Genomic DNA, 26329 nt, shown 5'->3' on the forward strand with positions numbered 1-26329 from the left:
ACCAAACGATCACTGGAGAAAATAATCAGCAGTTTAATCGTCAATGAAAATGATCGTTAGCGCCGCTCGTTTCAGTGTGAAGGATGGAGTCCGCTGCAGGATCAGAGCTGCACGAACACAGAAGATAACGCATCAAGCCTCACGTTTGAGCTTTCGTTTGTAGTAAACTCCTCCAGCTGAACTTCTCTTCGTACCTCGGGGATAGATCCTTCTCGTAGGATCGCTGTCACTGTTTGATGCATTTCATTCAGTATCGAAGCTTCCACTGAAGGCTGCAGACGAGCTGCTGTGGAAACATTATTGAATAAAACACAACAAAGCCATGAACGAGAGTCAAAGAGTTAAAAGAAATCAGCCTGGAACAGCAAGAACGAGGGTGGACTCACAGACGAAGACGAGCCGTTTCAATGGGTTTCACTGTCCTTCATCCCAGGAACAGACAAAGCTGTGCAGCTCAACATCACAGCCAACGACATCCTCTTAAAGAGGTGGAGAAGAGCAGCGGGGACAGAATGCAGGAGGATTTATTTTGTGACAGGAAACTGGAGGGTTTTGTGTTTTCAATAGTTTCCCTCCGCAGCTCTCTAACAAGGAAAGCTCTTCAAAGACTCCCGACATGATCATTAGCACGTTGAGAAACACCATCAGGCCTGCGTGACGCTTATTAATGAAGCTCTTCATTATAACGACGAGGAAATCTGGGAGCTGAAGCTCAAGGCCTCACATTAAAGGTTGAGTCAGACTCCGGGGGGCTGGGGCTCATCCTGCAGCTGTCAGAAAGAAGAATTAAAACACGCAGCACTCTTAACACTGTGAGCACGCTCATATCGTGTTTCTGATGTCCTACGAGAGAGAGAGAGAGAGAGAGAGAGAGAGCGCGGGATGAGCAGCCGAACGACAGGTTTCATACCTCAGGAAGATAAAACTTTAATCCCACGCCGGGGAAATGAAGTTGTTCCAGCCTGCAAAGTGTAAAACGACGGGCTAAAGCAGCGGCACAGAAACAACTACGTATACGTACAGAAGAATCCTGTTTTTATGAACATTGAGTTGAACTGCACGAGAAAAATACTGTTGCATAGAGAAAACACTGAATTGCATGAGTCAAATGTGGATAATAAATCCAGTGTTTGTACGACTGCACCGTAGAGAAGCATAAAGATGTAATGACACAGTGAAGCTGAAGCCTCGTGTCGTCTGTCGCTGTCACGGCGTTTTTGAGGCCACATCCTCTGATCTACTGAGTTAATATGAGAAATCTCACCTCCGGCTCATCGTGTCTCCTCCTGTCTCAGGGTTCCTGGTGCCGGCGGGGGGGTCAGGGGGTCACGCCGGCCGCTGTGTGGTTGTGCTGCTGGAGGGGCTGAAGAAGGCGTCGTCCCTGACGGGCCTGCTGGGAGACCTCTGCCACAGTCTGGACAACCGAGGCTCCGCTTCACCGCTGGTCCTCAGCAGTGGTACGAAGAGACGCCGGCAGGCTGCAGACGGACGCTTTAAAGTCACTAAAGTGTTTCAATCAGGCGTTAAATCCTCATGTTAATGTAGCTTCAACATACGCAGAGAATCTCATCAAATCACCTTTTTCTACAGCAGATACGATTCAGATTTCTGTCCTGCTCAGATTCTGTCTGGGATTACTGATATTTAGATTTGAACATAAAAATGTTCATATTTACAGTAACAGGATGCAGCAGAGTCCGATAACTGTCCATCAGGTGCAGTAGATGTGAAATTAATAAATGATCAGACAGAATATCGTCAATAATCTAACAGAGGTAATCCACTTCCTGTCCCAGGTCCCCACCGCTTCCGTGAAGGCAGCTTCCTGATCGCCGCGCTGTCCAAGCCGCGCCTGCAGGGATCGGAGCTCCGTCTGCAGCAGCATTTCCGCTGGGTGACGCTTCGCTGGGACCAGGAGCCTCTGCACGGCCTGCTGGGAAGGCACCTCCGCAGGAAGCTGCTTCACAAGGTCAGCGAGCGGACGTTTCAGTCCGGGTTTGTTATTCTGCATCAGATGAAGTGAATCAAAGGTGAACCTCCGCTCCTCTTCCTCCTCCAGATGGGGACGGGAGTTTGGTCACCTGACGGCGTCATGGAGCGGTCGGTGCTGTGGGTGAGTCAGGTTTGGCAGCAGCTCAACGCCTGTCTGTCCCGCCTGGGTACCCATGAGGCTTTGCTGGGCCCGCAGCTCTTCCTGTCCTGCCCCGTGGTCCCGAACAACACGCAGGCGATCGTCAGGTGCGTTCGCGAGTTTCGGACTCCACAGACACTTTACAACACAGGCCACACTCACACACTCGCAGGGCCGGGAGTTCCTCCTCACGTGTGGGCAGAAGTCCACCGGATGACGAGAAAACGTCTCCAAGGACACGAATAAAGACGGCGGCTCCAGAGAGGACGAAGCAGCGCCCGCCTGGCTGTACTCTGACCATGACTGACCACTGTTAAAGAGCGATAACGCCCTGAACCTAAACCACAGACTGGTTTTATGTGTAATGTGTGTGTCTGTGTGTGTTTCCAGGTGGCTGGCTCGGCTCTGGAACGCCGTGGTCGTCCCCCGTGTGGAAGAAGCCATCATCTCCCGGGTAACAGCCAGGCGCTGCTCCTCCTCCTCCTCCTCCCCCTCCTCCTCTTCCTCATCGCCGTCGTCGCAGCGACCGTCTCCTAGCAACTGCGGGCTGAGTGCCGGGCAGCAGGCTGTGGTGAAAGCCGCCCTCAGCATCCTGGTCAACAAGGCTGTTCTCCTGGGCTGCCCTCTGCCTCGACACGGTGCGTGGGCGCCACACGTGCGTCAGCGGCTGCTTCGACCTGCCGGAGGATGAAACTTAAAGGTTTCTGTTCCCTCGTCTCCCGCAGAGATCGACAGGTACCTGCTGGAGTTTCGGGGCGGGACCTTCCCTCTGTCGGCCATCGGCTCCTATAAAGGAAGCGGCGGCGGAGGAGGCAGGAAGGGACGCGACGGCGGCAAGCTGAGACGATCCAACACCAGCCCCCGGAAGAAGGGCGGCCCCGGCCTGAACTGGAGCTGCGGCGGCTCCTTCAGAGAGGGTGAGACGCCGGCTCTGACACGCCATCAGCTTTAAGGACACGCCAATGTCAGACACGCCCATCGAATGTATAGAATGCAGTATAAATAATATACATGTACACCTCTGAAGTATCGCACACATTGATCTGATGAGTGTATTGATGGCTGTGAAGGATGCGCAGGTGTTGAGGGAGTTTAAGCGTTTTCCAGCGGCGCTTGAAGGGTCTTTGAGTGACTTTGTGAAGTCTTCAGAGGGTCCAGGCCGAGCTGCAACCACTGGGGCTGAAACATGAAGCCAGTGTGAAACCGCAGTTCCACAGGATCCCCATAGACCCCCATGTTTACAGCCTGGTACTGGCCTCAGCTCCACCCACGCTCCACCTCTGTGCCCAGTTTTGGATCAGCTGTGGGTTTGATAGAGATGGTGGCGGTCGGAGTCGCTGTCTCTGAGACCACGTCCATGTGCTCTGCCGTCTGTCCAGCCCTGAGCTGGGGACGCCGGCTTTGCTTCAGCTGTGTCCACAGGGGGGCGGTGTTTGACAGGTTTGACACTGCTGTCATTTGAAAAACGTCTCTGATCGTCCACAGACCTCAGAGCAGGTAGTTCACACCTGTTTTAACCTGCGACAGCAAGCTGTTTGTGATTCAGAGGTCTGTGGATCATCCTGAGTGACGGAGACGCTGATGGTGTGAAGACACACCTGTCTGCAGGCCTGAGGTCAAAGCTGTGAGCAGAACAGACGAAAACCTGCTCGCCTTCATCAGACGAAGCCTAAAAAAAACATTACAACTACAAGCATCTCAACAACATGTGCAGTACTTCAGAGGTGTACACGTAGATTATTTATACTGCATATTGATACTGCATTATTCTACCACTGCTGGTTTTATTAGAACTACTATGTATTACTATATATAGTACCATATGTTATTAGTAGTGGTATTAGTAGTAGTATTGTTATTATTATAGTATAGCAGTGGCAGTATTTACATTCTCTAAGATGTTTCTTGTGTACTTCTTCTGTGGTGTTGCTGTTGTGAACTCTTCCATCAAGGATCAATAAAGGATTCTGATTGTTGATCTTTGCTCGTGTTTCAGGTTCGCTGTCGAGCTCTGACGTCAGCTTCATCGCCAACGGCAAAGACCAGAGGTTTGTGATCTGTGTGCAGTAGTATTACTTCCATTATGTAGTAGTGGTGGTAGCAGTACTGTTGTTTAATGGGCAGAGATACTTCATTTGTTCTGACCTTCATACTTTGACTGCGTTTGTTTGCTCTTATTGACACGGCGTGATTTTGACGAGGAGCTCAGGAGCTGACGGTCGTTAGAGGATTACATGACGCTAAGTGAAAGCTGACTGTGTTTGCAGGGAGCCCGTCGGTCTGTCCGTGTTCTCTGACGACGAGACGGATTTGATCAGGGAGCTGCAGACCATGTGCTCCAGCAAGTCCGAGCCAGACATCAGCAAGGTACCGTCCAATCAAAAAGCTGCATCCCGTGACATCCACACAGACATCGAGCAGCGGTCAGCCGTCATTTCAGTCCCGTTTAGTCCTCAGATGGTCGAACAGAAACACGGAGGCAGCCGGAGAGAGAAACTTTATTTAACTCCTAGAATGGACATTTCTGTGATGACAGCGCGTCAGAGAACAAACTGCGGCAGCCGGCGGCTTCACGGAGCTTTAAAGTGACTTTCAGCTCATCCGTCCGGCCGCAGCTTCGCGGCTTTAGTTCACCTTCAGCGGTTTTTGGTTGCAGCAGAACAGCGAACGCTCAGGAGGAGACGGTTAGAGACGAGCTCTGTGACCTTCGACTCGTTCACACACACAGTTTCTGGTCCACTGCACTGAAGAGCGGAGGCTCAGAGGTCATGACCAACACTCCCACGACACTGACCTCGCCGCCAGCGCTCTGATTCTGTGCGTGACCCGGTCTCACCTTTCATAACAGGTAGCCTGCTGGTAACAGTTTTTAAGGCTTCTGATTGGACTTAGGCGCAAATACAAGTGCGTATTTGTACGTATCTGCAGTGTCGACAGCATCAGATTCCCATCAGCAGCGCTGTGGATTAAAGCAGCATAGACTCATGAACACACACACACACACACACACACACGGACCTCTGGCTGCCTTTGTGTGTTTCTGTCGTCCAGCAAAATAGAAAATAAACGTCCTCAGAAAACAGTTCAGGTCTTAATTACACTGACATTTCCAAACACTCGGCTTGTAGGTCACATGTTTTGACTCATTGCTGCCTCTTTAATTCATCGCTGTCATCCTGCCAAATATAGACTCTGTGTGTGTGTGTGTGTGTGGCTGCACTGGCTTGGTAATGACATTCACCTTTAACTAGGTGCTGTGCTGTTTGAGATGAGGGCTAAGGCTATTTGCTGGGTTTAACAGTGACTAAAGAAGAACTGATTCCGGTCTTTGAAGCGCGCTCTCACATCTGAAACCTCATCTGACATTCGGTGTTTCACGGATATATTCTGCTGAAAAACACTGATCCCTCAAAGAAATACTGAACCGACTCTCAAACTCTACCTCTCGACAGCTTTAGAAAATAATCCCCTGATCTCAGACCTCCACCCGACGCTGATGACGCCTCATCACCGACATCCCACCCAGTCATTTACCTCAAATAATGACCTGCTGCGCGCTAACAGAGCGCAGCCGCCGTCGCTGCGTCCACGCCGCTTCACGCTCGCTCTCCTTCGTCTCCCGCAGATCTCTCGGGCCAAAGACGACTTGATCCTGTTCTCCGGCTCTCCCAGCGAAGCGACGCCGCCCCACGAGGCCGAGCAGGAAACCGCCGCCCAGCAGCGACCGCAGACGGTGAGAAGCAAAGAGAGCAAATACGTCATTGACAGGAAATGAATGTCAGTGTGTGTAATCTGTGCGGAGAGACGCAGGAGAGATTTTAGATTGACTCCTTCTTTTGTCCCAGCAGCTACTTTTCATTTTGGTTATTTTTCTGTTCTCCCTCCACTAATCTCTCATCATCATCATCATCATCATCATCATCGTCACGGAGCCACAAACTGGTGACTCAGGTGTAAAATGAAGGTGTGCGATTGTTTTCTTGGACTTTTAATCATGTGTCTGCGGTGCGTTTCTGTGACCTCACACATAATTGAGCCGTTCTTTGAGATTTCTAAACAACTGTGACTTATGAGAATTATGCAGGAAAAAAACGATTATAGCAATGAAGAAGATGTTCTTTTGATTTTTACTGACTGTTTTTCTTGTCGGGTCCAGGATTAACTGAATGAGTCTAAAACAAAATCTAGTAACTGAAATCTTTCCTCTTCATCAAAGTCAAAATTCTCTAATTCCAGCTTCTTAAATGTGAATATGTCCCCATTCTTTGCTCCTCTATGACCAAATAATCTCCAGATTAACCATGAAAGTAATCGTTGGCTGCAGCCTCAGTGTCGTCCATCTTTCCTCACAGCGTTGCACTCACATGTAAAAGTGACAGAGTATCTGTGTAACCAGTGAAAATAAGAGCTTTGCAGAGAAACTTACCTTCTGCACCAGCGGTTCAGTCACACCTTCACGTGTTCAGACAAGCCGTCACGCACACGCCGATCAGCCTGAAACAAAAGCAAACACACAAACAGTTAAAATCCGATCAGGATGTTTACAACTGCAGGTGTGAGCCTGCTGTCAGGTACGTGGAGCTGCTGCAGCCCTGTGGTTGGTCCATGCTGATGATTGACAGTGTGGTTAAAAGGCCACGACTCACCCAACTCTCTGATTCTGTGTGCAGACCGTCGTCCGTCCGTCCAGCCGCGGCTCCGGCCAGGCGTCCGTCCAGAGCAGCGAGCGGCGTTCGGGCCCTCGCGCCAAATCGCAGCTCCCCGTCCCCAGCAGCAGGGGGCAGCAGACCCGAGCCTCCGCCGCCGCCACCAGCAGCAACAATAACGGCGGCAGCCCCAGCCGAACCCAGACACCCCCCAGCCGCAGCAGAGGCACCGCCAACAGCAGCAGCAGCAGCAGAACAAAGCAGGTTCCCCCCGGCAGCAGCAACAACAACAACACCTACTACCGCAACAACATCAACGACAACAACCAATCACACCAGGACATCTGGATCCTCCACAGAGACCTGCATGAAAACAACAACAGCAAGTAGACATGCCCCCCCCAACCCGCCCCCCACCCCCCCAACGATTCCGCTGTGAACCTCCCTCCATGATGTAAAGACTAGGTACCTGACGACCTTTGACTCTTAGTATTTGTACTTGTTATCCGTACTCGTTACACTGTACTACAGTTGTGTACTTGGGGACCATAGTTTTATTCTATTAAAGTATTTGAAGTATTTGATCGTTTGGTTCGGTAAGATTTTACGTGGGGGAGAACGAGCGGAAGGTGACGCAGCAGGTTACTTTACCGTTGCCTTATTCCAGCGCATCGACCTGCAAATTACGGGACAGTGTTCAGCAGACAAGAGCTGAGATTTGAAGTATTTGACTGGTGGAAACTGCCTCAAAACAGTACTGACACAGTATTCAGAGTACTCAAAGTGAAGTGCTGTACTTTGCTCCTGGTATAAGGCCATTGAAGAGTAACTGAGGGTACTTACAGGTGTTACCTTTACAGTGAAAAGTGTTTTTGGATCAAAGAAAGCAGGTTTTTATTCTTTTTTTTTTGTTGTTTTTGCTATTAAGTATTTTGAGATATTCAAGTGTTTTATCTTTAAATAGTTGCAAGGTTGGTTACTGTTGAAATTAATCAGGGTTTTACCAAATATATTTGTAAATAAGAATTAGTACGTTGAAATGCTCTATAGATCGGTGTATGTGGTATGACGCTTGTACAGTGACGAAACCTTCAAGCAAAACTGCTGAGAAAAAAAAAAAGACATCTTGTACATAGTGTTTGTAAAACCAGTTTGGTTCTGAAGCCTTCACTTGTTTCAGAGTGAAGTGGCCGTGGCAATAAGTACTAGAACTGTATAAACACAGGACGTCCTCGATCAACTGTAAGCCATAATAAATACTTTAAACGCCCATCGTTTCCGCGACTCGTGTTCAGTTTGACCCCCGCTGACCCCACGCTGATTCACACTTTGGTTTTTGCTTTCCATCATCACTGTGTTCCTCGTATGTTTTTACTTTAAGCGGACATTGTTTATATATATAAATATATCTATACATATGTACAGGAGAGATTTTAGTCAACCTATGATTTGGATCTGTACGATAGCTGTTTGAGGTTTAAAGAATTGTCTTTCAAGCACAAACATTAAAATGGCACTGTTCAAAATCCCCATTGGACTTTTTCTGTTCTTTTATTGTCGATTTTTCATTTTTAATGAAACACAGGACGGCACAGAGCCCCAAAGTCCCACAAGATGACTTTCTTTTAGCTTTAATAGCAGCCCCTGCAGGACACTGCTGCGTGAAATTGACGACAGCCGTCACTTTCCTGCTGCACAAACCAGCACAGCGACACCCAGTGTACACTCAGTGAATAACAACAGAATTCAGGTTATTTCAACATGAGTGGCTCCAACATCAAACCCTTCGTGGGCAGAGCAGACATGACGACTCAAACGAAATGAGCCAAAATCTGACGATACACCAAGTCACGGCCAAGTCCCTTACAGTCAAACAAATCTCCACAGTTTTGCCACCTTTAGCCTTTCAGTGATGCTGGTTTTAGTCTGGAATCTCACAGAACACACGAGCCCCCGTTTGTCAAGAAAAACCTCCAGAACCTTGAAAGTAGTCAGGACCCACTACAATCCAAGATCACCAGCAACCAAACTCCTTTTCTTCTGGTTCATTTTTTGCCTCTCTTGGAGGAAGCAAAGCTCCTCCTCCTCCTCCTCCTCCTCCACCTCCCGAGAGCCGGGGTACCTGCCTCCACCATCTTCTCACAACACTGCCCATGAGGCCCAAACGCTCCAGGTGAAGAATGGTTAAGGTGTGAGAGGTTCCTGGTAACTGGCCTCCACAGATCGCTGTATGAAGTCCCTCACCATCCAACATCTGCTGACGTAGAACCGAGCGGAGAACCCTTTTTCGCCAGGCGGATCATCTGTTCCAACAGATCCAACCAGCGACAAAACTCCTTGAATCCTTGAGGATCTAAAGCCTTCAGTTCTCTTTCTGCAGTTGGAACCATCGTCCAACATTAGATGAGCCACTTGTCCTCTCCTGCTGAAAAAACCCTGCAAAGCATTCATGCATGCCTGTTTCCAGTGAAACGTCCTCCACATGGACGGTCCAGCTCGCAGATCAGGTAAATGGAACTCCATATGGCTTCCTGACATCAGCTGGTCCAAAATGATCTCTTCCCAAGTTGGTGAACGGTGGTAGATCAGCAGGATTCTCAGCTTTGGCAGGTGTGACCTCTTGGTCGTTGCAGTTTCAGGCCTGACCTCCTGCTTCCAGAGAAATGTAGGACCTTCGAGCCATCTGCTGACCTTCATGACTTAACATCTGGATGTATTTTACAGTTCCATATCCACCTTCACTGTCATCCATCAAGTGATGTCGTTGAACACGTCTGACCTCTCAAAATCCACTGGCGTGATGCTTCAGTCCACACTGAATGCAGCCAGCATGTCCAAGTCCTCCAACCACCTTTTCCACTGGTGTAAGATGTCCTGAGGTAAAGCATCGTCCCATCCACGACCTCGCCAACTGTTTTTGCTGCATCAATTTTGGCAGGCCAAGTGACTGTTGAAGGGGAACTATCCCACGGTTTTAGAACCTGCCTGACCTTCAATCCCATCCAGCATCTTTGGGATCAACTGTGGTGGAAAGAGTGGAACCAGAGGAGCGCAGGCTGTTACCTGCAGCAGATTAATGCCCACGGTTTTGCAACGAGACGGTCAGCCATCACAAAAGGCTGCAGTGTTTAGGCGTCTACATACTTTTGTCCATGTATTGCATGTGAAAGATGGGATTATGACTCGAATCACAATAAACAAGACCCCAAAAAATAATTTCCCCAAAAATGACACAACCACAGCGAAATTCTCAAAATCTTTAGTTTTACTGGAAATATAGTTGATTGAACAAATACACATTTACACATTTTTGGACATTGTTCTGTGTCCCTTTCCTATGAGTAAGAAACAGCTTTGTTCTTAATTTACTCTGTAAAAAATAATCTGTCGTCACAGTTAAGGTATGTCTCCGTGGTACCTTCATTTTCTGCATCGCTGCTTTACAAAACTATTATTCAGTACGAAAGGAGCAACACACCCAAAGGAAACAAAGCGATGTTAGAGGAGTCAAAATGCTTTCCAGTTTCTGAGGGAAGTTCAGGCAGAACTCGGAAAGTGATGAAAAAAGAAAAGCTAAATGTTTGTACAGCAACGCTCTGCAAAAATATACTTTATTTCACCTAGAAAATGTTTGTTTGTTGATGGATTCCACGTTTCTAGAACTCATCGAGCGACAGAGGTGGAAAAATGAAAGTGAAAAGCATCGTTTGTTATCAAAGGTCACGATCCCACAGCTCCGCCGGACAGCATTCCGTCATTTGACCGTTTCCTTGCTGTGGAAGCTGACGAGTACCGCGGGGTGTCTCTAAAGTGCATTCAGATAGAAAAGTAAGGGGATCTGAGTCATGGCTCGTTAGCAGAGGCAGCCAGCAGCGCCACGTTTCCTGTTGGTGTGTGTGTGTGTGTGTGTGTGTGTGTGTGTGTGTGGATGGCAGTGGAGTTACTGCAGGGTCAGACCGAGCAAATGCTCATAAGATACTTCAGCGCCTTGAAGCCGCTGCAGAAGTCTGACGGTTCGCTGCTGAACTGCTGCGGTTTGTTTTTGTCTGTTTGCAGCCTGATATGTGCTTCATCTGTCTTAAAAACTAAACTCGTTCAAGCTTCCTGATCACGACAAACGTTCATCGAGTACTGATTTCATACTTCAAAGCCGTGCGATGACGTTAAACGCAGGTTTGTGACAAAGCTTGTTTTGATTCAGTGATTATAGAAATAATGTTTTCTAAAAATCAAAGTTTCCACAGTAAAATGTGACCGCGGGGTTTTCAGATCATCAGGTTAATATCACAAAGCCAACGGAAACACAGTTTTACATGTTTTTGAAGTATTGTCAGGACACTGATGGTGAACCCGCTCCTCGATCAATCGTTATAGATCCCAGCTCATCAGTGAACATGCAGACGATGGGATGTTTGTGTGATTTGGCCTCATGTGGAGGTTGTGAAGCCGTGTGCCACAGGAACAGAACAGCAGGGTTTGGGTATCGACGTGTGTGCTGGAGGTGGTGGAGATTTGTACATGTGGATAAAACAGAAGCGGTATTTGCTCTGTGAGATGAAGGAGTGACTGACAGTGACGCTCCCGCTGCGAGCTGCACTTTACCGTGGACGAAGGCTAAAGTCCTGCTGGCTACCTGAAGCTGCTCTCATTGGCTGCAGTTACGTTAAAGTTGTGCTTTCTGAGCTCCTGCTGAGCTTCATGTTAGATGCATACGATGAACCAGACCTCTGCGGCGGCTGCTGTTCTGGGTTCAGTTTAAAGGCTGCGGTGAAAACGAGTCAGAACGTTTTTTAAGAAAAGTAATCCCGGAGTTCAAACCGTTTAAAATGCTGCTCAAACAATTATGCAAAAACTGTGACATGATTCGTGCTTTCTCAAAGCAAATACAAAGTTTTGGCCTCAGAGGAGAAACTCTCACACAGTTTGTTGAACCCCTGAAAACACCTGCCGGTCAGAAACCTGCAAAGGCACTTTAAATAGTCCAACAACAAAGTGTCCAGCTGGTCAGACTGGACTATGGATTTTTAGACATGTTGTTATGAGCTTAGTGTACATCATCATCAGTGGCACATTACTAAGATCGTCCCTTAAATTCGGGAACCTGTAGATTTCTCACACGGGCAAAGTTTTAAAATTCAGTTTCACCTTCAAACAACCTGATTCCAAAGAGCTGAGACTGTGTGTGAAACGTGGATGGAAACAGAATCATTTCCACACAAACAGTTCTCTGAAGTCTTCCTGAGCTCATGTGTTAATCATGTGTTCACAAAGAGGTGAACGACTGAGCCTTTCCAGGACGAACCCTTTCATACCCAATCATGATCATCAGATTCAGAACAAGCAGATATTTACAGAAATCAATGAAGCTGATGAGCTCAGACGTTGATATGTTTGTTTCACACAGCGTCCCTCCTTCAGAATCACGGTTCTACAGTCTAAACCTGCGGATGTGTTGTAGTTTCACACGTACTTCGTGTAACTTGAGGTTCTAGTTCTGTCACCTCGTTCGTGCAGAATTTAATCCATCGAGTGTGCGAAACATCCTCTGCCACTCTGTCAGAGAGCTCCACACATCAGCCTCGTTGTGTGACGTCAGCAGCTGTGTGTGTGCGAGTGTGTGTGTGTGTGGACAGAAGCTCTCTGCTGTGTGTCGTCTGTCTTCACGTGTGTGTGATATACAGTGTGTGTATGAGGGCCAATCAGATAAAAAGAAAGTGTAAAGAAGTCAATTTTGTTGAATGTAAATATAAAATAAAGTTTAGGCTTTAGTCAATTAAGACTCAGTGTGAGTCGAGTTCTTCTGTGGTGGAGAGTTTTAGAGTCCCCTCGTGGTCAAGAGGTGGTTTCACTGGTATTTTGGAGCAGTAACGGCTCAGAAATGTTTCATATTTGCTTCTTTGACCCAAAATCATGAGCATGAGAACGCTGATCACTGCCTTGTTGTTGTCCAGAGTGACAGCCATGTGTGTGTGTGTGTGTGTGTGTGTTTGAGTGCCTGGCCGGTCAAAGGCGAGTGTCGTGGACGTCGTCCTCGGCCTCCTCTGGCAGAGACGAGATCTTGGCGGCCTGCGGCGGCGCCCTCTTGCTGGAGTTGAGGCGGTGAAGCGTGGGGAAGAGGCGGAGCCGGTCGGCGGGGCTCATGGCCTGTTTCAGGTGACTCGTCTCGTTCAGCAGCTTCTGGATGGAGTCGTAGGTTTTCATGGAGCTGCCCTCGATCATCTGCACAGACGCCAGGGAGGAGAAGACGGTTACTGTTTACGTGAGCGTCTAATCTTTACATCCAGCCGTCCAGACTCATCTCAGGAGGACAGAGGACTGATGGAGAGCTGCAGTCGGCCCTTCTGATCCTGAGTTACGGTGCCGAATAACGGCCAGAAAAGTGTTTCTGCACAACGGTATGATGTCACGGTAAATCTGACCTTTGATCTTTCGGATATAAAATGTCCTCACGTCTTTATCCGGTGAGACATTTAATGTCAACTTGGCTTTTTAAAGATGTTTTTTGCCTCACAGAGTCATCAGAGTGAAACGTGTGCAAAGAGAGAAAGATGACCTGAGATAAGTCAGATGCATCATGTTGAGACAATGACTCACCAGGAAGAACCCAAAGCACCTGAAGCAAAATGGCTAATGTGTGCAGAGGCCCACGCCCAACATGAGAGATTCAACATTCCCTCATCGCTTCATAAAAGGCTGATGGGGTTTCAGAAGCTTCTACGAACACCTGAGCTTTAAAACGTCAGCGGAAACCATCTGCAGAATCCAAACTCAACGTTAACCTCACCAGGAATGATTGACACTCCAGCAGCGGCTCCACTCTGTGTTCTGATAGGATGACGGTGCAGCCGGAGAACGCCTGCTTCAGGGTCTTCCTCAGGACCTGCAACGTTCTGCGCACACACACACAAACACAACATCACCATCATCATCATCATCATCGTCGTCTCTCTGTACTGCTAACACGTTAGCTTAGCATTCTCTTCCTTGCGGCCGACATGAAAGAGCAGGCAGCACTGAGCCTCAGCTCATTACAGGCTTCATTTACTATCTGCACATATGGTCACACACACACACACACACACACACACACACACACACACACACACACACACAGTCTGAATTACTGTAAGCACTTGAGATTGTCACCATATGCATTGACAGGAACACGGCACATGTTGAATTTGGGTGACTTCTGCCACACTGTGACCTCAGGATGCCACACACACACACACACGCACACGCGCACGCACGCACGCACGCACGCACACACGCACACACGCACGCACACACTCACACAGGAAATCCACACAAACCCTGGATCTCTTTCAGGTATCAGCTGTGCAGAAACTAGTGTGAGTGCAGAGGTCACTTCTATCTGAGCCTGACTGCAGGTTTATCCTGCAGGGAGGAGTGTGTGCGGGCGTGAACACTGACATGGGGTCGAGGTAGGCGGAGGGCTCGTCCAGCAGCAGGATGCGGGCCTTGCTGAGGATGGAACGGGCCAGACACAGCAGCTGTTTGTGCCCGTTGCTCAGCACGTTGCCTCCGTCCTCCAGCTGGAAGTCCAGCTTGTCCGGAAACTGTTCGATCACCGACTTCAGGCCCACCTGAGGACACGCGACAAATCTGAGGACGCGCTGCTTGATCTAAACGAGACCACTCTGACACTGCCGACATTTTTAGGACTGTTCAAACACAGTTCATCTGATAAGCCTGATGTCAATGAAAACAGCTTTTAGTAGATATTTTCCTTTGAGACAAAACCGAGCCTCACCTCCTCAGCGACCCTCCACAGCTCCTCGTCACTGTAACGTCCGTGTGGGTCCAGGTTCATCCGGAAAGTGCCGGTCAGGATAAAGACTTTCTGTTCAAAACATTGAAACCACAGAGTCGGCACAGAGACCAGGGAACTGCTTCACAGTGAGCTGTTTGTGTTTGTTTCCTATTTAAAATAATGATTAAAGGCCACAAACTGACTCACACCTCTCAGTCCGACAACTTCCACAAGCATTAACACGACTTGACGAGGTGTGAGGAAGTGACACCACAGGAAATGAAATGCTGCAGTCAGCACTTTATTAACGAACAAATCTCCAGGTTTGAAAACAGAAACACTACGACAACACACAAACTGTGAAGCGGCAGCCTTTGCACGCCGTGCGTCTTGTTGAAAGGCGTCTCTGCAGACGTAGACGTACCTGCGGCACCACCCCGAAGGCCTTCCTCCAGGTGTGCAGGGAGACGGAGCTCCACGAGACGCCGTCAATGGAGATTTCTCCATCAGTGGAGGCGAGACGCAGCAGAGCGGAGAGCAGGGTGCTCTTCCCTGAACCGGTTCGACCCAGCAGGCCCACCTGCACACACACACACACACGCACACACGCACAATATTTTCATTTGCTAGCACATTTCCATCTTAACTAAAAGCTTAATTAGCTCATTCACTACTTTCTAGTGCATGCATCTATCCAAGTACGCATACTTAGGATTATGTACATACTGCATGTACGTATACTGCACAGCATGCAGTACATATAGTATAAAGTATACTCTGTGCATTGAACTCCTGCTGTGAGGCGTTTCAGACTGTAAAAGCTCCCTGTGTTTTCTTCTGCAGCCTCACAGCAACAATTAATCCATTTATCAGGAGGCTGTAGAGAAGCTAATGGGACGAGGCTGAAGTGCTGACACTCACTGAGCTCTGCTGTCCTCCAGGATTCATTATGAGGAGCTCATACTGACTGTAATTACTGCCAGGAGCAGAGAGACAGGCAGAGCGGTCACATATTACATGTTTTCTCTCTTTCCACTGAGAGCTACTCTGCCCTAATGAAACAGCACAAGACATTTGAAATGCAGACAGATGGGAGAGAGTTCAGCTCTGAGTGCATATGGCTTTGAAATCACCTCGTGCTCCACGTTTCTATGGCTGCTTGCGAGCAAAGAGCCTCTTTACACAACTCAAACTTAATAGCAAGCGGCCAGAAAACCAAAACAACGAGCTGAAAGTGGCTGAATCACTCAGGAGAGCTGCCAGTAGGAGGAACCCGTCCACACAGTGACTCCTTTGATCCAGTGTTAATAGAAAAATCGTGGCTGCAGCAGCTTTAATCACTAAAACATGCCAGCTCACATGACACAGCCGCGCTCCTGGCTGGAAAGTCACCTTGCTGTGACCTCTCTCTGACCCCTTCACTGCAGCGCCCCTCTGTGCTAACGTGCATCACTCTGCCAAGTTTCATTAAGCCACACTCACACACTCACACACACTCACACACACTCACACACTCCCTTCAGCCATCACTCAGGACTTACGCTCTGCCCCCCCTCCACAGAGAAGGAGATGTCGCTGAGGATGGCGCGCCCGGCCTCCGTGTACTTCACAGTGAGGCCGCTGACGTCCATCTGGCCGCGGTTGGGCCAGCAGTCTTGGGCGTGAGGGTTGTCGATGACGAGGTCTCCTTTACCTCCGGACTTCCCCGGCAGCGGCTCCTCCGACGGCAGGTCGATGAACTTGAACACCCGATCCACTGAACGCATCTGAGAGGGGGGTGAGAGGGGGGAGAGAGGGTGAGGAGGGTCCTCTGGAGGTCACCCAGAGCTGGTTTGGTAAACCAGCAGCTTTTCAGTCACCAGATGACTTTTGTGTAACCACAGACCAACACTGCTCCTGGTGGTCAACAGTGGAATTGATCACATTTTGCTGCTGTCATTCAGTCCCTTGTTATTCATATTTTTCCTGTTTTAACTGAAACATTGTACTTAACAGCATGAAACCAGCTTTTTACACACACTTTTTAATGGATGGATCTTTGAATTCTGTGATTCTGGACTGAAGTGTTTGACTTTAAGTTGAGCTGCAAACATTAACATCGACTAGTTGCTTATTCACATGCATATTGGTAGCATATTGTCCCTTTGTTAGTAATTCTAAAGCACTTCTTAATGCCTTATTCTGCATGACTGCCCTCCTAATTACTGCTTTTTGGTAGGAAGTAAATACCTGATCCTAACCCCAGAATGAGGCATTAATAAGTGCTTTATAATGACTAATAAATAGCCAATATGCTACCAATACGCATGCTAATAAGCACTAGTTCATGGTGTGCATGTGTACCTTAACATAAAGCATTACAGAGAATTTTTCCTGCTTGTTAAGCTAAAAAAAACATTTTAAAAAACAGCTGGAGTTTTCTGAAATGAACATTTTCATAAGGATTAAAACAGGACTGTTTTCTTGAGATCATTTTGGAGACGCGGTTTTCAACCCACGTGTGCTTGAGAGGGATCTGAGCAGCTGCTCTTAGCGTCACTGAGCGTGTTATTCAGAGGGAGTCGCTGCTACGAGCTCTTTTCTTATATTAGAAGATCAGTCAGTGTGAAGAACACTGAAAACTCCCCCAAACACAAACCACCACCACCACCATTGTGTGTGTGTGTGTGTGTGTGTGTGTGTGTGTGTGTGTGTGTGTGTGTGTGTGTGTGTGTGTGTGCGCACGCAGAACAAAACGTCCTGCTCTGTGATAAGCTCTGTCTGCTCCGCTAACCAGAATGTGAGAGAAAACAACCGCTGGATGGGTACAAACTGGTTCAAAAGAGCCTCGCACAGTCTTCATAAGCAGCAGTGACCGCTGGGTTCACCCTGTTCTTCCTTCTCGCCCTCTGAAACACCCTCTGAACGGGGGTAACAGGTGGTGAAGTGGCATTAACTGCTGTTCCACAGAACAAGAGGAAGATAGAGGATGGCACACAGCGATGACGCTTTTGTCCAAAATGACGATTTTCTCTCCACTTGAGGAGTAATTTGGTCACTCCGTCAGGTGGACGAGAGGAGTCGGGAACCAAACCACCAATCATGCAATTAACCGCTCTACGGTCTGAGCTTCATGGAGAGAAGAATTATGGGTAAAAATCTGAATCCAAACTGTTCCAGCTCCAACACATTTAGCTGTGTTTGCATGTAGGAAGCTGACGGGGGTGAATCCTATTTTGTGACTGTTGAAGAGACGCAGCTGGTGACGTCCTGTGTCTCATGTCTGTCCTGTGACTGTCCAAAGGGTAACAGCTGGATTAGCAGCGACTGGGCTTCCAGATTGTGTGAAAATGTGGGAAAAAACACACAAATGTAAAACTTGCAAACCGGAACGACTCACTCAGAAAGTGTGCGTGGCATCTAGATGAATTCAGAATTCATTTGGCCGATGCTTTTGTCTAAAAGGGCTTCAATAAGCGCACTCAATCTTCAGTCTGCAGCAGAACACGTGCAGGGAGTTCACTCCTCGACTCTGGGATCAGAGCCGAGCGACGTCAGGATCCTCCAGCGGGTCGGAGCACCGGAGCTCTGAACTGCTCGCGAACTTCGACGCGGAGTGGGTTTAATGAACGAGGGATTGGAGGGTTGTGGGGAGATGTGGGAAGGCTGAGCACCAGATGGGCATGAAGCTTCTGCACAGATCTGGTTGCTGACATAGGTGTTAAAAAACGAACCTGTACACGTTCAGCAAAGCCCTGCGGTGATGTGTGTGTTTGTAACGCTTGACACGCCGCTGACTGGCCACTGGTTGCCTGGTATGTTAATGTCAGTCAGGTGTTGCTGCGATGACGGATTCTCATGTGTGTGAACCACATACCAGTCCGTCCACAGTGATGCTGGTGATGACAGCCCACTGGAAAGTCCCCAGGATGAGCATGGCCAGGGCCACGATGATGCCAATCTCCCCTGGTTTGTCCTCTGCAGAGTGCAAACACACACACAAACACACACACACTCATCAATATTGTCAATCTGAGCTGCTCTCTCTGATGTCAGAGCAGCACTCAGGTACTGCAGCTCTGCTACTGGCTCTATTGGAAACTAATGAGCTGTGAAATGACCCTTTAATGTGCTCTCAGCATAATGACAGGCTATGACGCAACAGCACGTTTGTTTGTGTGTGTTTGATTAAATGGGAAACACAAGTACACACACACACATGTACACACACTGGCGCGCGCACACTCGCTTCCTATTGTACATGACATTTTATCCGGTGGCATTCCAGCAGTTATGATCCTGATATCGGACTGGACGCGCTGTCACGCGCAGATAAGGCCGAGGCTCCTTCGCTCGATCGGCCCCGTGGAAAATAATGAGGTGTTTACTCACGAGGACGTTCCTTCCTGGGTTTTATGTGTGCAAACTGCTGCTCTCATTCCCTCAATGACACTCACTCAGTTTCACCTCATTTGGAGCGTAAATCACTGCTGTAATATGAAAACCATTCAACTGTGTTATTCTGATTGTTTGTGGTAGAGTCAGTTCTCCAAATCCTACAAACCTATTTTCTCCTTGTACTCATTGCTGGTTTCTAGCCAGGCAGATAGTTTCAGTTTAATTGGCTTTTGACGTATTCACCTCTGAAACTTTCCCCCCAAAATAGGTCTGTTTTGTTCAAAGCATTGAGGAAAACTCCAGAGAAAGAGAGTGCTTCAGTAGCAGTATTATATGTTTCAATGCTTTGAGCAGCACAGGTGAAATTCTGTGACCTGGGTTAGGGTTAGATTTGGAGGCAAATACCTCAATTTACCTCAATGACTGACATCTGTGAAATGGCTCCAAAGCGCCGGATGGCTCTGCAGCAGGTGATTCAAACCACCCAGAACATAACTGGCACACAGCTACCGAGCACGAGTGATATCAGTGACCGAGCTAAAAGACGAACCCACCCCAACCACATCCTGTTCCCCCTGCTGCCGCCTGACAAGCGATGCACAAGTATCTGCTGCCATATCACCAGACTACAGAGCAGCTTCTTTCCTCAGGCTGTGAGACGCTTTAACCTCCACACGCCACCAGAAAAGCTGGCCTTTGTTTCGCTGTACAACCCTGTGCTGCAGAGTGCTTCATGAATCAATCTAAAAACTGCACAATCCATACATTCAACCAGTCATCTGTCACTCACGGTTGGTTCCCACAGCGATGAAGGCGGCGGCGGTGAAGAACAGGACGAAGATCATGTCGCAGCGAAACAGGAACCACCGCAGCGTGGCCAGGTAGTGGAACCAGGTGGCCGTGTGCGTGTTCAGCGCCTTGTGGAAGAGCGTCTCGAAGTAGGTCTGACGCCCGAACGCCCGAATGGTCCACAAACCCTTCAGTGAGATGATGAGGTGGGAGAAGATGGGGCTACGAGCTGCAGGAGAGGAGATATGTTAGATATGACGTAGCTTGTATATTCATCAGTAACCATCTGACTGCTTCACTTCTGACTCGCGCGCTGTCAATAATAAAACTGTTCAGCTGGACTTTTGGACGCCGCTTTCCTTTTAGTAATGTAAACAAAACAACGCTGCCAAAGAGCAAAAACACTGCAGTAATCATCTGAGGGACTAAAACGCAGAATTTCCACTATTTTGCCGCTTGCGACACCAGAGGCAGCGACACCAGGATGGGGTTGGAGGAAATCCCGGCTCGGCTCATCTCTCTGACCCCGGCGTGCTCTGGAAACACCCCGCCGCCATCGCCGGCGCACACATTCAGCGGCAGAGTCGAGAACGTACACGGGAAGTCCAAAAAACACAGAGCGGCATCTTCGTCAGCAGTCCAGCGAGGTGTTTCTCACTGTGGCTGCACAGAGCTGCACTTCAGCCCTGAGGCTGATGTGCTCTCATGTGTAACTGCTTTTTTCAGTATCTTGATATATATTATAAAACTTTAAATTATGTAGTTTTTGTAGTAATTGCTACATGAGAATATGATTTAACTGGAATTTAAAAAATCTCTTTGTAGATCATTAATATTATCAAGTAATAGCAAAGCTTCTGTGGGATTAATGGAATTAAATCTAAGCTTTTTAAGACCCTTTTAACAGAAAATGCAATTTAATACCCGCCTTCACAATCACAACAGCCTCTGATTTTTGTAAATATACGCTTATTCTATCCTATTCTACCATGTTGATGTTCCACTGGGCGATCTGACAGAGCATCATCAGATGCAGAATTACAGCACGGTTTGGCAGCCGAACGCTGCAGCTGACAAGCCGGCTTCCCAGTGTGCACAAAACAATGATGAAGGTAACAGGAAGGAAAGAACATGAGTCAGCACAGAGCCTTTATGAGAAGGCAGCCGTGAAACAAGCAGCAGAAATCACTGCGGACTGTCAACACCTCCTCTTCTCTGAGCTCGACCCTCTGCCGTCAGGAGGAGGGGTCTGTGTGCCAAAGTGCAAATCAAAGCGCCTGAAGGCATCGCGTCCTCCGGCCTCCACCGCGCTGATGAACTCCAAAGCTAAATCTTAGCGCAAGAGAGCAACGTGCAATGAATATTGAGGATTTTGGCACTTCTTCTCTTCAGTCAAAGGTCTCTTATGCTTTAAGAGGTTTTTATGTGTGAAGCGACGGACTGCAGCACAGCGGCGGAGACGATCGAGCTCATTCTCCTCTTTAAGACGATGAGCTTTCCACTGAAGTGTCTGCTACAGGTCTGATGGTGCTGACTGAAAGTGCCACCTGCAGCTCGACCCCCGGTCACAACAATCCCAGCAATGAGTTATGATTTCTGCATCCCACCACTTATTGTAAGACTGTGCTTGTGCTGCAGATGCACCCCCACAAACCCACTGATGTCACAAAGGGGCTCAAATGAGGAAAACAAGTCTAATACGTCAAAAGCTTTTAGAAACTGTTTCCACATTGATACCAAACTCTTTGCTGATCGGAGGATGGCGCTTATGTTATTCACACGCCTCACTTCCTTTAGCTGTTCCCGCCCCTCTGCGGCAGCCCATCCATCCTCTCCATCAACCCTTCCTCTGTCATGTTTTTGTTCTTCAGCCTGACCTTTGCCCCCTTGGCCCCGGGCCATCCAGCAGCTCTGCCTGCTGACGGGCAGCTACACCGACTGTGGCGTCGGCGCCCAAGTCTCACTTCCTCTGTTCACTCTATAGGCTTCATGTTCTCACTTTTACTCCTGAACATTTGAACTTCTGCGATCCCTTTTCTGTCTGCTGTCCTGCTTCTTAACTCTCGCTCTGATTGTACTTTCAGATAAGAGAGAAATAAAAATGCAGAAGTTACTAATCTTTAGGAATAAGTTACTCAAGGATACTTCAGCAGGACGGCCTCCTTCAAAAACATATTTTAACCACAATGCAAATGGATTTCTAATGCAGAGCAGCTTAAGAGCCCACTCCTACCCCCCCCCCCCCCCCCCCCCCACACACACACACACACACACACACACACCACCACCACCACCCACCTTCAGCCTCCAGTAGCTTGAGCTGCTGTCCAGTTCGTAAGAAGTACTTTCTGAGGATTACGAAGATGACAGCCAACGGGATCGCGGCGATGAAGATGTAAGGCCGCATGATGGACACAGTGAAGATGGCGCCTGTAACAATCAGTGTCAGCTGGTGTGGAGGGGGGGAAAAAGCACGATGAGCTGCAGAGGTAAGCTAACAGGGAAACATGTCTGAATAAAAGAGGTCTGGATTTGTTTCCTTCCTCTAAAACCTGAGTGAGCGTCAGAGCAACATTCAAATGAAGCACGAGCCACACTGACATTTCACAAACATCTATGAGACGTTTGGAGTGAACGTGACAATACTGTCAATGTAAATGCAGGAACTTGCAGCAGAGCGATGTTATGCATCCTTATTGTCTTCCATTGTGCGGTTAAATACCTGTATGAGGTCAAACAGCACCAGAGGCAGCATGTCATCTATGGTGGCCATGTCCTTGGTGAATCTGTTCATGATCCGGCCTGGAAGAAATCAGGAAAAACTCAGGCTTTGCAGTGACTCTACCACAATATTTCAATGACATTTTCTGTGTTTTTCTTTTTTTTAATTAAAAAACTGAGAATCACCTGTCTTCATAGTGTTGAGTATGGCCATGGGGGCTCGTATTACAGCGCTAAGCATCTGCTCATGCAGCCTTTTGGACACCGTGAGTAACGTGTGCACTAATGGGAGACCCCTGAAGAATCCCAAGGCCAGCACGCTCTCCGACGTGGCCACGTAGATGTAGATGATGTAGTAAGCGCTGGTCGGTGTGACGATGACGGCCAGGTGGACGGGGGGCGACGAGGCGTTGGGGTGCTGCTCGTCGATGTAGTTGGGTGATGAAGGGTTGGCGCCGTCCCTCCAGATCGTGCTGGTAGGACAGAGCACAGGATTGAGGATGAAACAGATCATAGTTTGTACCATAAACAACGCTGGCACTAATGTCTTCTGCTGTTTCAGTCTCTCATGAAACATGACACGTACTCTGTGATGAGGAAAATGCCAATGACTGAACCAGCAACCTGATGGTGGAAAGAAAAAAAAACATTTAGCGTTGATTAAATCCACATAATAATTAAAAAAAACGACAATGCAGGTGATTTTACCTCAATGACAAAGACAAAGAGGATGAAAACGAGGACGTAGACTAAGCTCTTGTTGGTGGTGATGTAGCGCAGGTAAGTGCTCCATGAGGTAGTTTCAAAGATGTTCTCACGTTCATCGGCGAAGCATTGCTGTGAAGACACACAAGACTCGTTCACCACACAGACCCTCCTGAGCTACAGGATCAAGGACATCTTGTGGATGTTCGTTCTAAAGATAAACTGTAAAAAGCTCTACCTCCATGTCCTCTTCGTCCACTTCCTCACTGATGTCATAGACACTGTCCTTGGACAGGCGGCGGGCGTAAATGTCCAGCTCGGACGCCAGCTCGCACTGCGGTGTGATGGACAGCTTTTTTCTGAAGGAGGACTGTATCTGCTCCCTGCGCTCCTGGCCCTGAGAGCTGGTGATGAACGCCAGGACAGACTGGCGCCGCTGCCCGTTGAGGTGCTGCAGCCCGTGGTGGTACAAGTTCCCCCTGGGGAGCACCTCCTCTACTTGATCATCCTCAGGCACGACAGAGAATTTCCTCTCAGAGAGTTCGCGGACCCCGTCCTCCGCCGTCTGGGGAGTGTTCGCGGTCTGTTGGGAGTTCCCGATGAAGGAGAACTTACGAGCCGCCGCCAGAGGATTGAGGATGAGGGACTGCTTGCGTTTTTCTGGGTAGCCATCCCCTCCAGGATGGCCTTGGGATCCAGAAACGATTATTGGAGGCGGCGGCTGGCGGAAGGACTGGCGGATCGTCTCTGGGCCGCGGAAGCTGGCGGTTTCATCGATGGAAACCCTGCGGAGGGTTTCTGTGAGGATGGAGCTGCGTCGCTCCGCGTTGATGTTGTCGTAGGCTTCCAGGCCGAGGAGGAGGGAGCTGAAGTCCGGCCGCTGGGCCTGCAGCTCCGAGAAGGTGCCGTAGAAGTAGCAGTCTCCGTTGTGCAGGAGGAGGATTTTGTCAGCTCGTTTCAGATGCTCCAACTTGCTGGTGACCACAATGCGCGTCTTGGAGGCCATGAGTTTGCAGACGCATCTGTGTGGCGATGCAGAAAATGAGGATTGTGAAGAAAATAAATAAGCAACAACTAACAAACTCTCTGTGCTTACTGCTGCGACTATGTTCAGGCTTCGACTACTTAACCAAAATTCTTCTCCCCTCTGAAAGATTGCCAAAATCCACATTTCATCAAAGGATAATTCGCTTTTGCTGGACTTAAGAAAAAAAAAATCCCCTTTCCTGAGAAGGTTACAGTTTGATGAAGCAGCCATAACTCACCAACCCCAGCGTGTCTGACACAACAAGAGATAACCTTGACCTTGAACTTAAAGTGCAGCTCAACCACCCCCACCTCCTCCACATCAAAGACTCTCTGTTGGGATACACACTTCTCAAAGATCTCTTTCTCCGTCACGATGTCCAGGTGGGTGAAAGGTGCGTCCAGCAGGTAGAGGTCTGCATCTTTGTACACAGCCCTGAGGGAGAAAGCACACATAAATGTTCAGGTGAGAAGGAGAAATAACAAAAGAAAGCAACAGAGAACCCTGTCAAAACAGAGCCAATGAGGAAGTGGAGTCTCTGTGGAGGTAAATCAATCCCAGTGAGTGTTTACAGTTACGGAAGAAGTCAAAAACCAGTGAGTGGCAGCAAATTGATCTCAGGACCATTCACCAATAAATAATGCATGGGAATATGGGAGCGTCTGACTGCTGTAATCTCAACACAGATTTAATGGAGCCATAAAGCTCCTCTGAGGCCGTAGAAAGCACTCGGCATTACAATGGAAGGCCATAAAGACCAACGTTAGTGCCGGCAGACAAACAGATAAGAGCGATAGGTGAAGGCTTCTGGATCAGCTTTGGCAGGTTATGAGTGATTCTTTACGCCGTCTGGAACCAGTGCTGACACTTGAAGCACTGCCAGTGGCGTCAAAACCCAGATATTCAGCAGGTGTTTTTATTGGCTTACAAGGAACTGGACCTCTTACCAACGAAGTGCTGGTGATTACGATGCTGATAACAGTGATTAGTTTATGGCGCTGAGATTGAAGTCATTCATTGTGAATGACAGCGTGTGTGCAGGAAAACACGCTGCTGGGTGTTTCCTTCAGTCACTTATTTCCTGTGAGTTGCTCTCTTCATCAATGTGATGTGGAGCAGCTGAAACGTCGCCCCTTTAAAGGTCCAATGTGTATGATTTAAGGGGATCTATTAGTACGCTTTCAGCACCTTTGCCTGAGCTCTTGAGCTCTGCCGTGTTGCGCTGCTGTGTTTCTACAGTAGCCCACGACGGACAAACCAAACACCAGCACAGGAAAGCGCCTTTCAGCTGTATGGGAGTGTGAGGCGGCTGGTTGCAGTCTGCAGCTTCACCTCTAGGTGCCTCTACATCCTACACGCTTTAAAGTCCTTCTGAAAACTACAAAGGGAACTGAAACGTAACATAATCAACCTGCTGACGTCTAAAAAAAAACACAAAACAACTCTTCACTTGCTGTGTTTACCTCCTCAGAGCTTTTAATAGCTCTTCATCAATTAGGAGGATGACTCAAATCCTGAGTCATGTTCTATTTTTGTCTTTTTGTCCTTGGTCGCTTGAAGGATGGCGAACGATTGTTACGATGACTGATCAGCAGAGGTGTGGGTGTGAATGAGGCGTGCTAACAGGAAGTACCTGGCCAGGCCGAGGCGAGCCTTTTGTCCGCCGCTGAGCGTCACCCCGCCTTCGACGAGGAGCGTCTTGTCTTTCTCGGGCAGCAAGGCAAAGTCCTGGAGAGGAAAACAAGGGGTCAGCGGGTCGAACGCACACATGCACGATCACCTTCTGTTCGACAGCAGGAGCGACTGTGTCAAAGCAGCTCTGAGGAAAACATCTCATATCCACCTCGTCCACGACTCGCTCGCATATCAGAGTGAAACTGATCACTTCTGCTTCTCCCTTCAGCCGTTATTTCTTCAGTTCTTTTCTACATTATGACCAAAGTGTCAGTTAAATGCTTAGACACGGGGTCGAGGTGCACGACCAGGAAGCTAAATGCTACAGATACTGAAACTGTTGACTTGCTAACTTTTTTAACACATTAAAGGTTGAAATGTGACGTGCAGTCGTCTGTTCACCTGTCTTGAACTGTCCCCTCTGCCCTGCATGAGGGCCTGCTGTCCTTGTGCAGAGCATCACAGGTATGTTAACCTCACAGAGA

The 26329-nt window shown here is 48.5% G+C and overlaps 2 protein-coding genes across 2 annotated transcripts in view; one reads left to right on the forward strand and one right to left on the reverse strand.

The window, feature by feature from the left end:
* Positions 1–8305, forward strand: part of cttnbp2 (cortactin binding protein 2) — a 77139-nt gene extending 68834 nt beyond the window's left edge. Inside the window, exons 15-23 of the mRNA XM_076733099.1 lie at positions 1296–1457; positions 1797–1969; positions 2060–2238; positions 2522–2769; positions 2857–3048; positions 4128–4179; positions 4399–4498; positions 5757–5864; positions 6802–8305. Of these exons, the coding sequence (XP_076589214.1) occupies positions 1296–1457; positions 1797–1969; positions 2060–2238; positions 2522–2769; positions 2857–3048; positions 4128–4179; positions 4399–4498; positions 5757–5864; positions 6802–7167 (1580 nt within the window). The 3' untranslated portion in view covers positions 7168–8305. The remainder of the gene's footprint in view (positions 1–1295; positions 1458–1796; positions 1970–2059; positions 2239–2521; positions 2770–2856; positions 3049–4127; positions 4180–4398; positions 4499–5756; positions 5865–6801) is intronic.
* A 1739-nt stretch (positions 8306–10044) lies between these two features.
* Positions 10045–26329, reverse strand: part of cftr (CF transmembrane conductance regulator) — a 31053-nt gene continuing 14768 nt past the window's right edge. Inside the window, exons 12-27 of the mRNA XM_076733756.1 lie at positions 25804–25898; positions 24519–24605; positions 23382–24165; positions 23147–23275; positions 23025–23062; positions 22625–22911; positions 22440–22519; positions 22016–22166; positions 19719–19946; positions 18408–18508; positions 16093–16317; positions 14976–15131; positions 14552–14641; positions 14212–14384; positions 13562–13667; positions 10045–12996 (exon numbers count right to left, since the gene is read on the reverse strand). Of these exons, the coding sequence (XP_076589871.1) occupies positions 12781–12996; positions 13562–13667; positions 14212–14384; positions 14552–14641; positions 14976–15131; positions 16093–16317; positions 18408–18508; positions 19719–19946; positions 22016–22166; positions 22440–22519; positions 22625–22911; positions 23025–23062; positions 23147–23275; positions 23382–24165; positions 24519–24605; positions 25804–25898 (2946 nt within the window). The 3' untranslated portion in view covers positions 10045–12780. The remainder of the gene's footprint in view (positions 12997–13561; positions 13668–14211; positions 14385–14551; positions 14642–14975; positions 15132–16092; positions 16318–18407; positions 18509–19718; positions 19947–22015; positions 22167–22439; positions 22520–22624; positions 22912–23024; positions 23063–23146; positions 23276–23381; positions 24166–24518; positions 24606–25803; positions 25899–26329) is intronic.

The sequence above is a fragment of the Chaetodon auriga genome, chromosome 6 (genome assembly GCF_051107435.1).
Source record: "Chaetodon auriga isolate fChaAug3 chromosome 6, fChaAug3.hap1, whole genome shotgun sequence".
NCBI lineage: Eukaryota > Metazoa > Chordata > Actinopteri > Chaetodontiformes > Chaetodontidae > Chaetodon > Chaetodon auriga.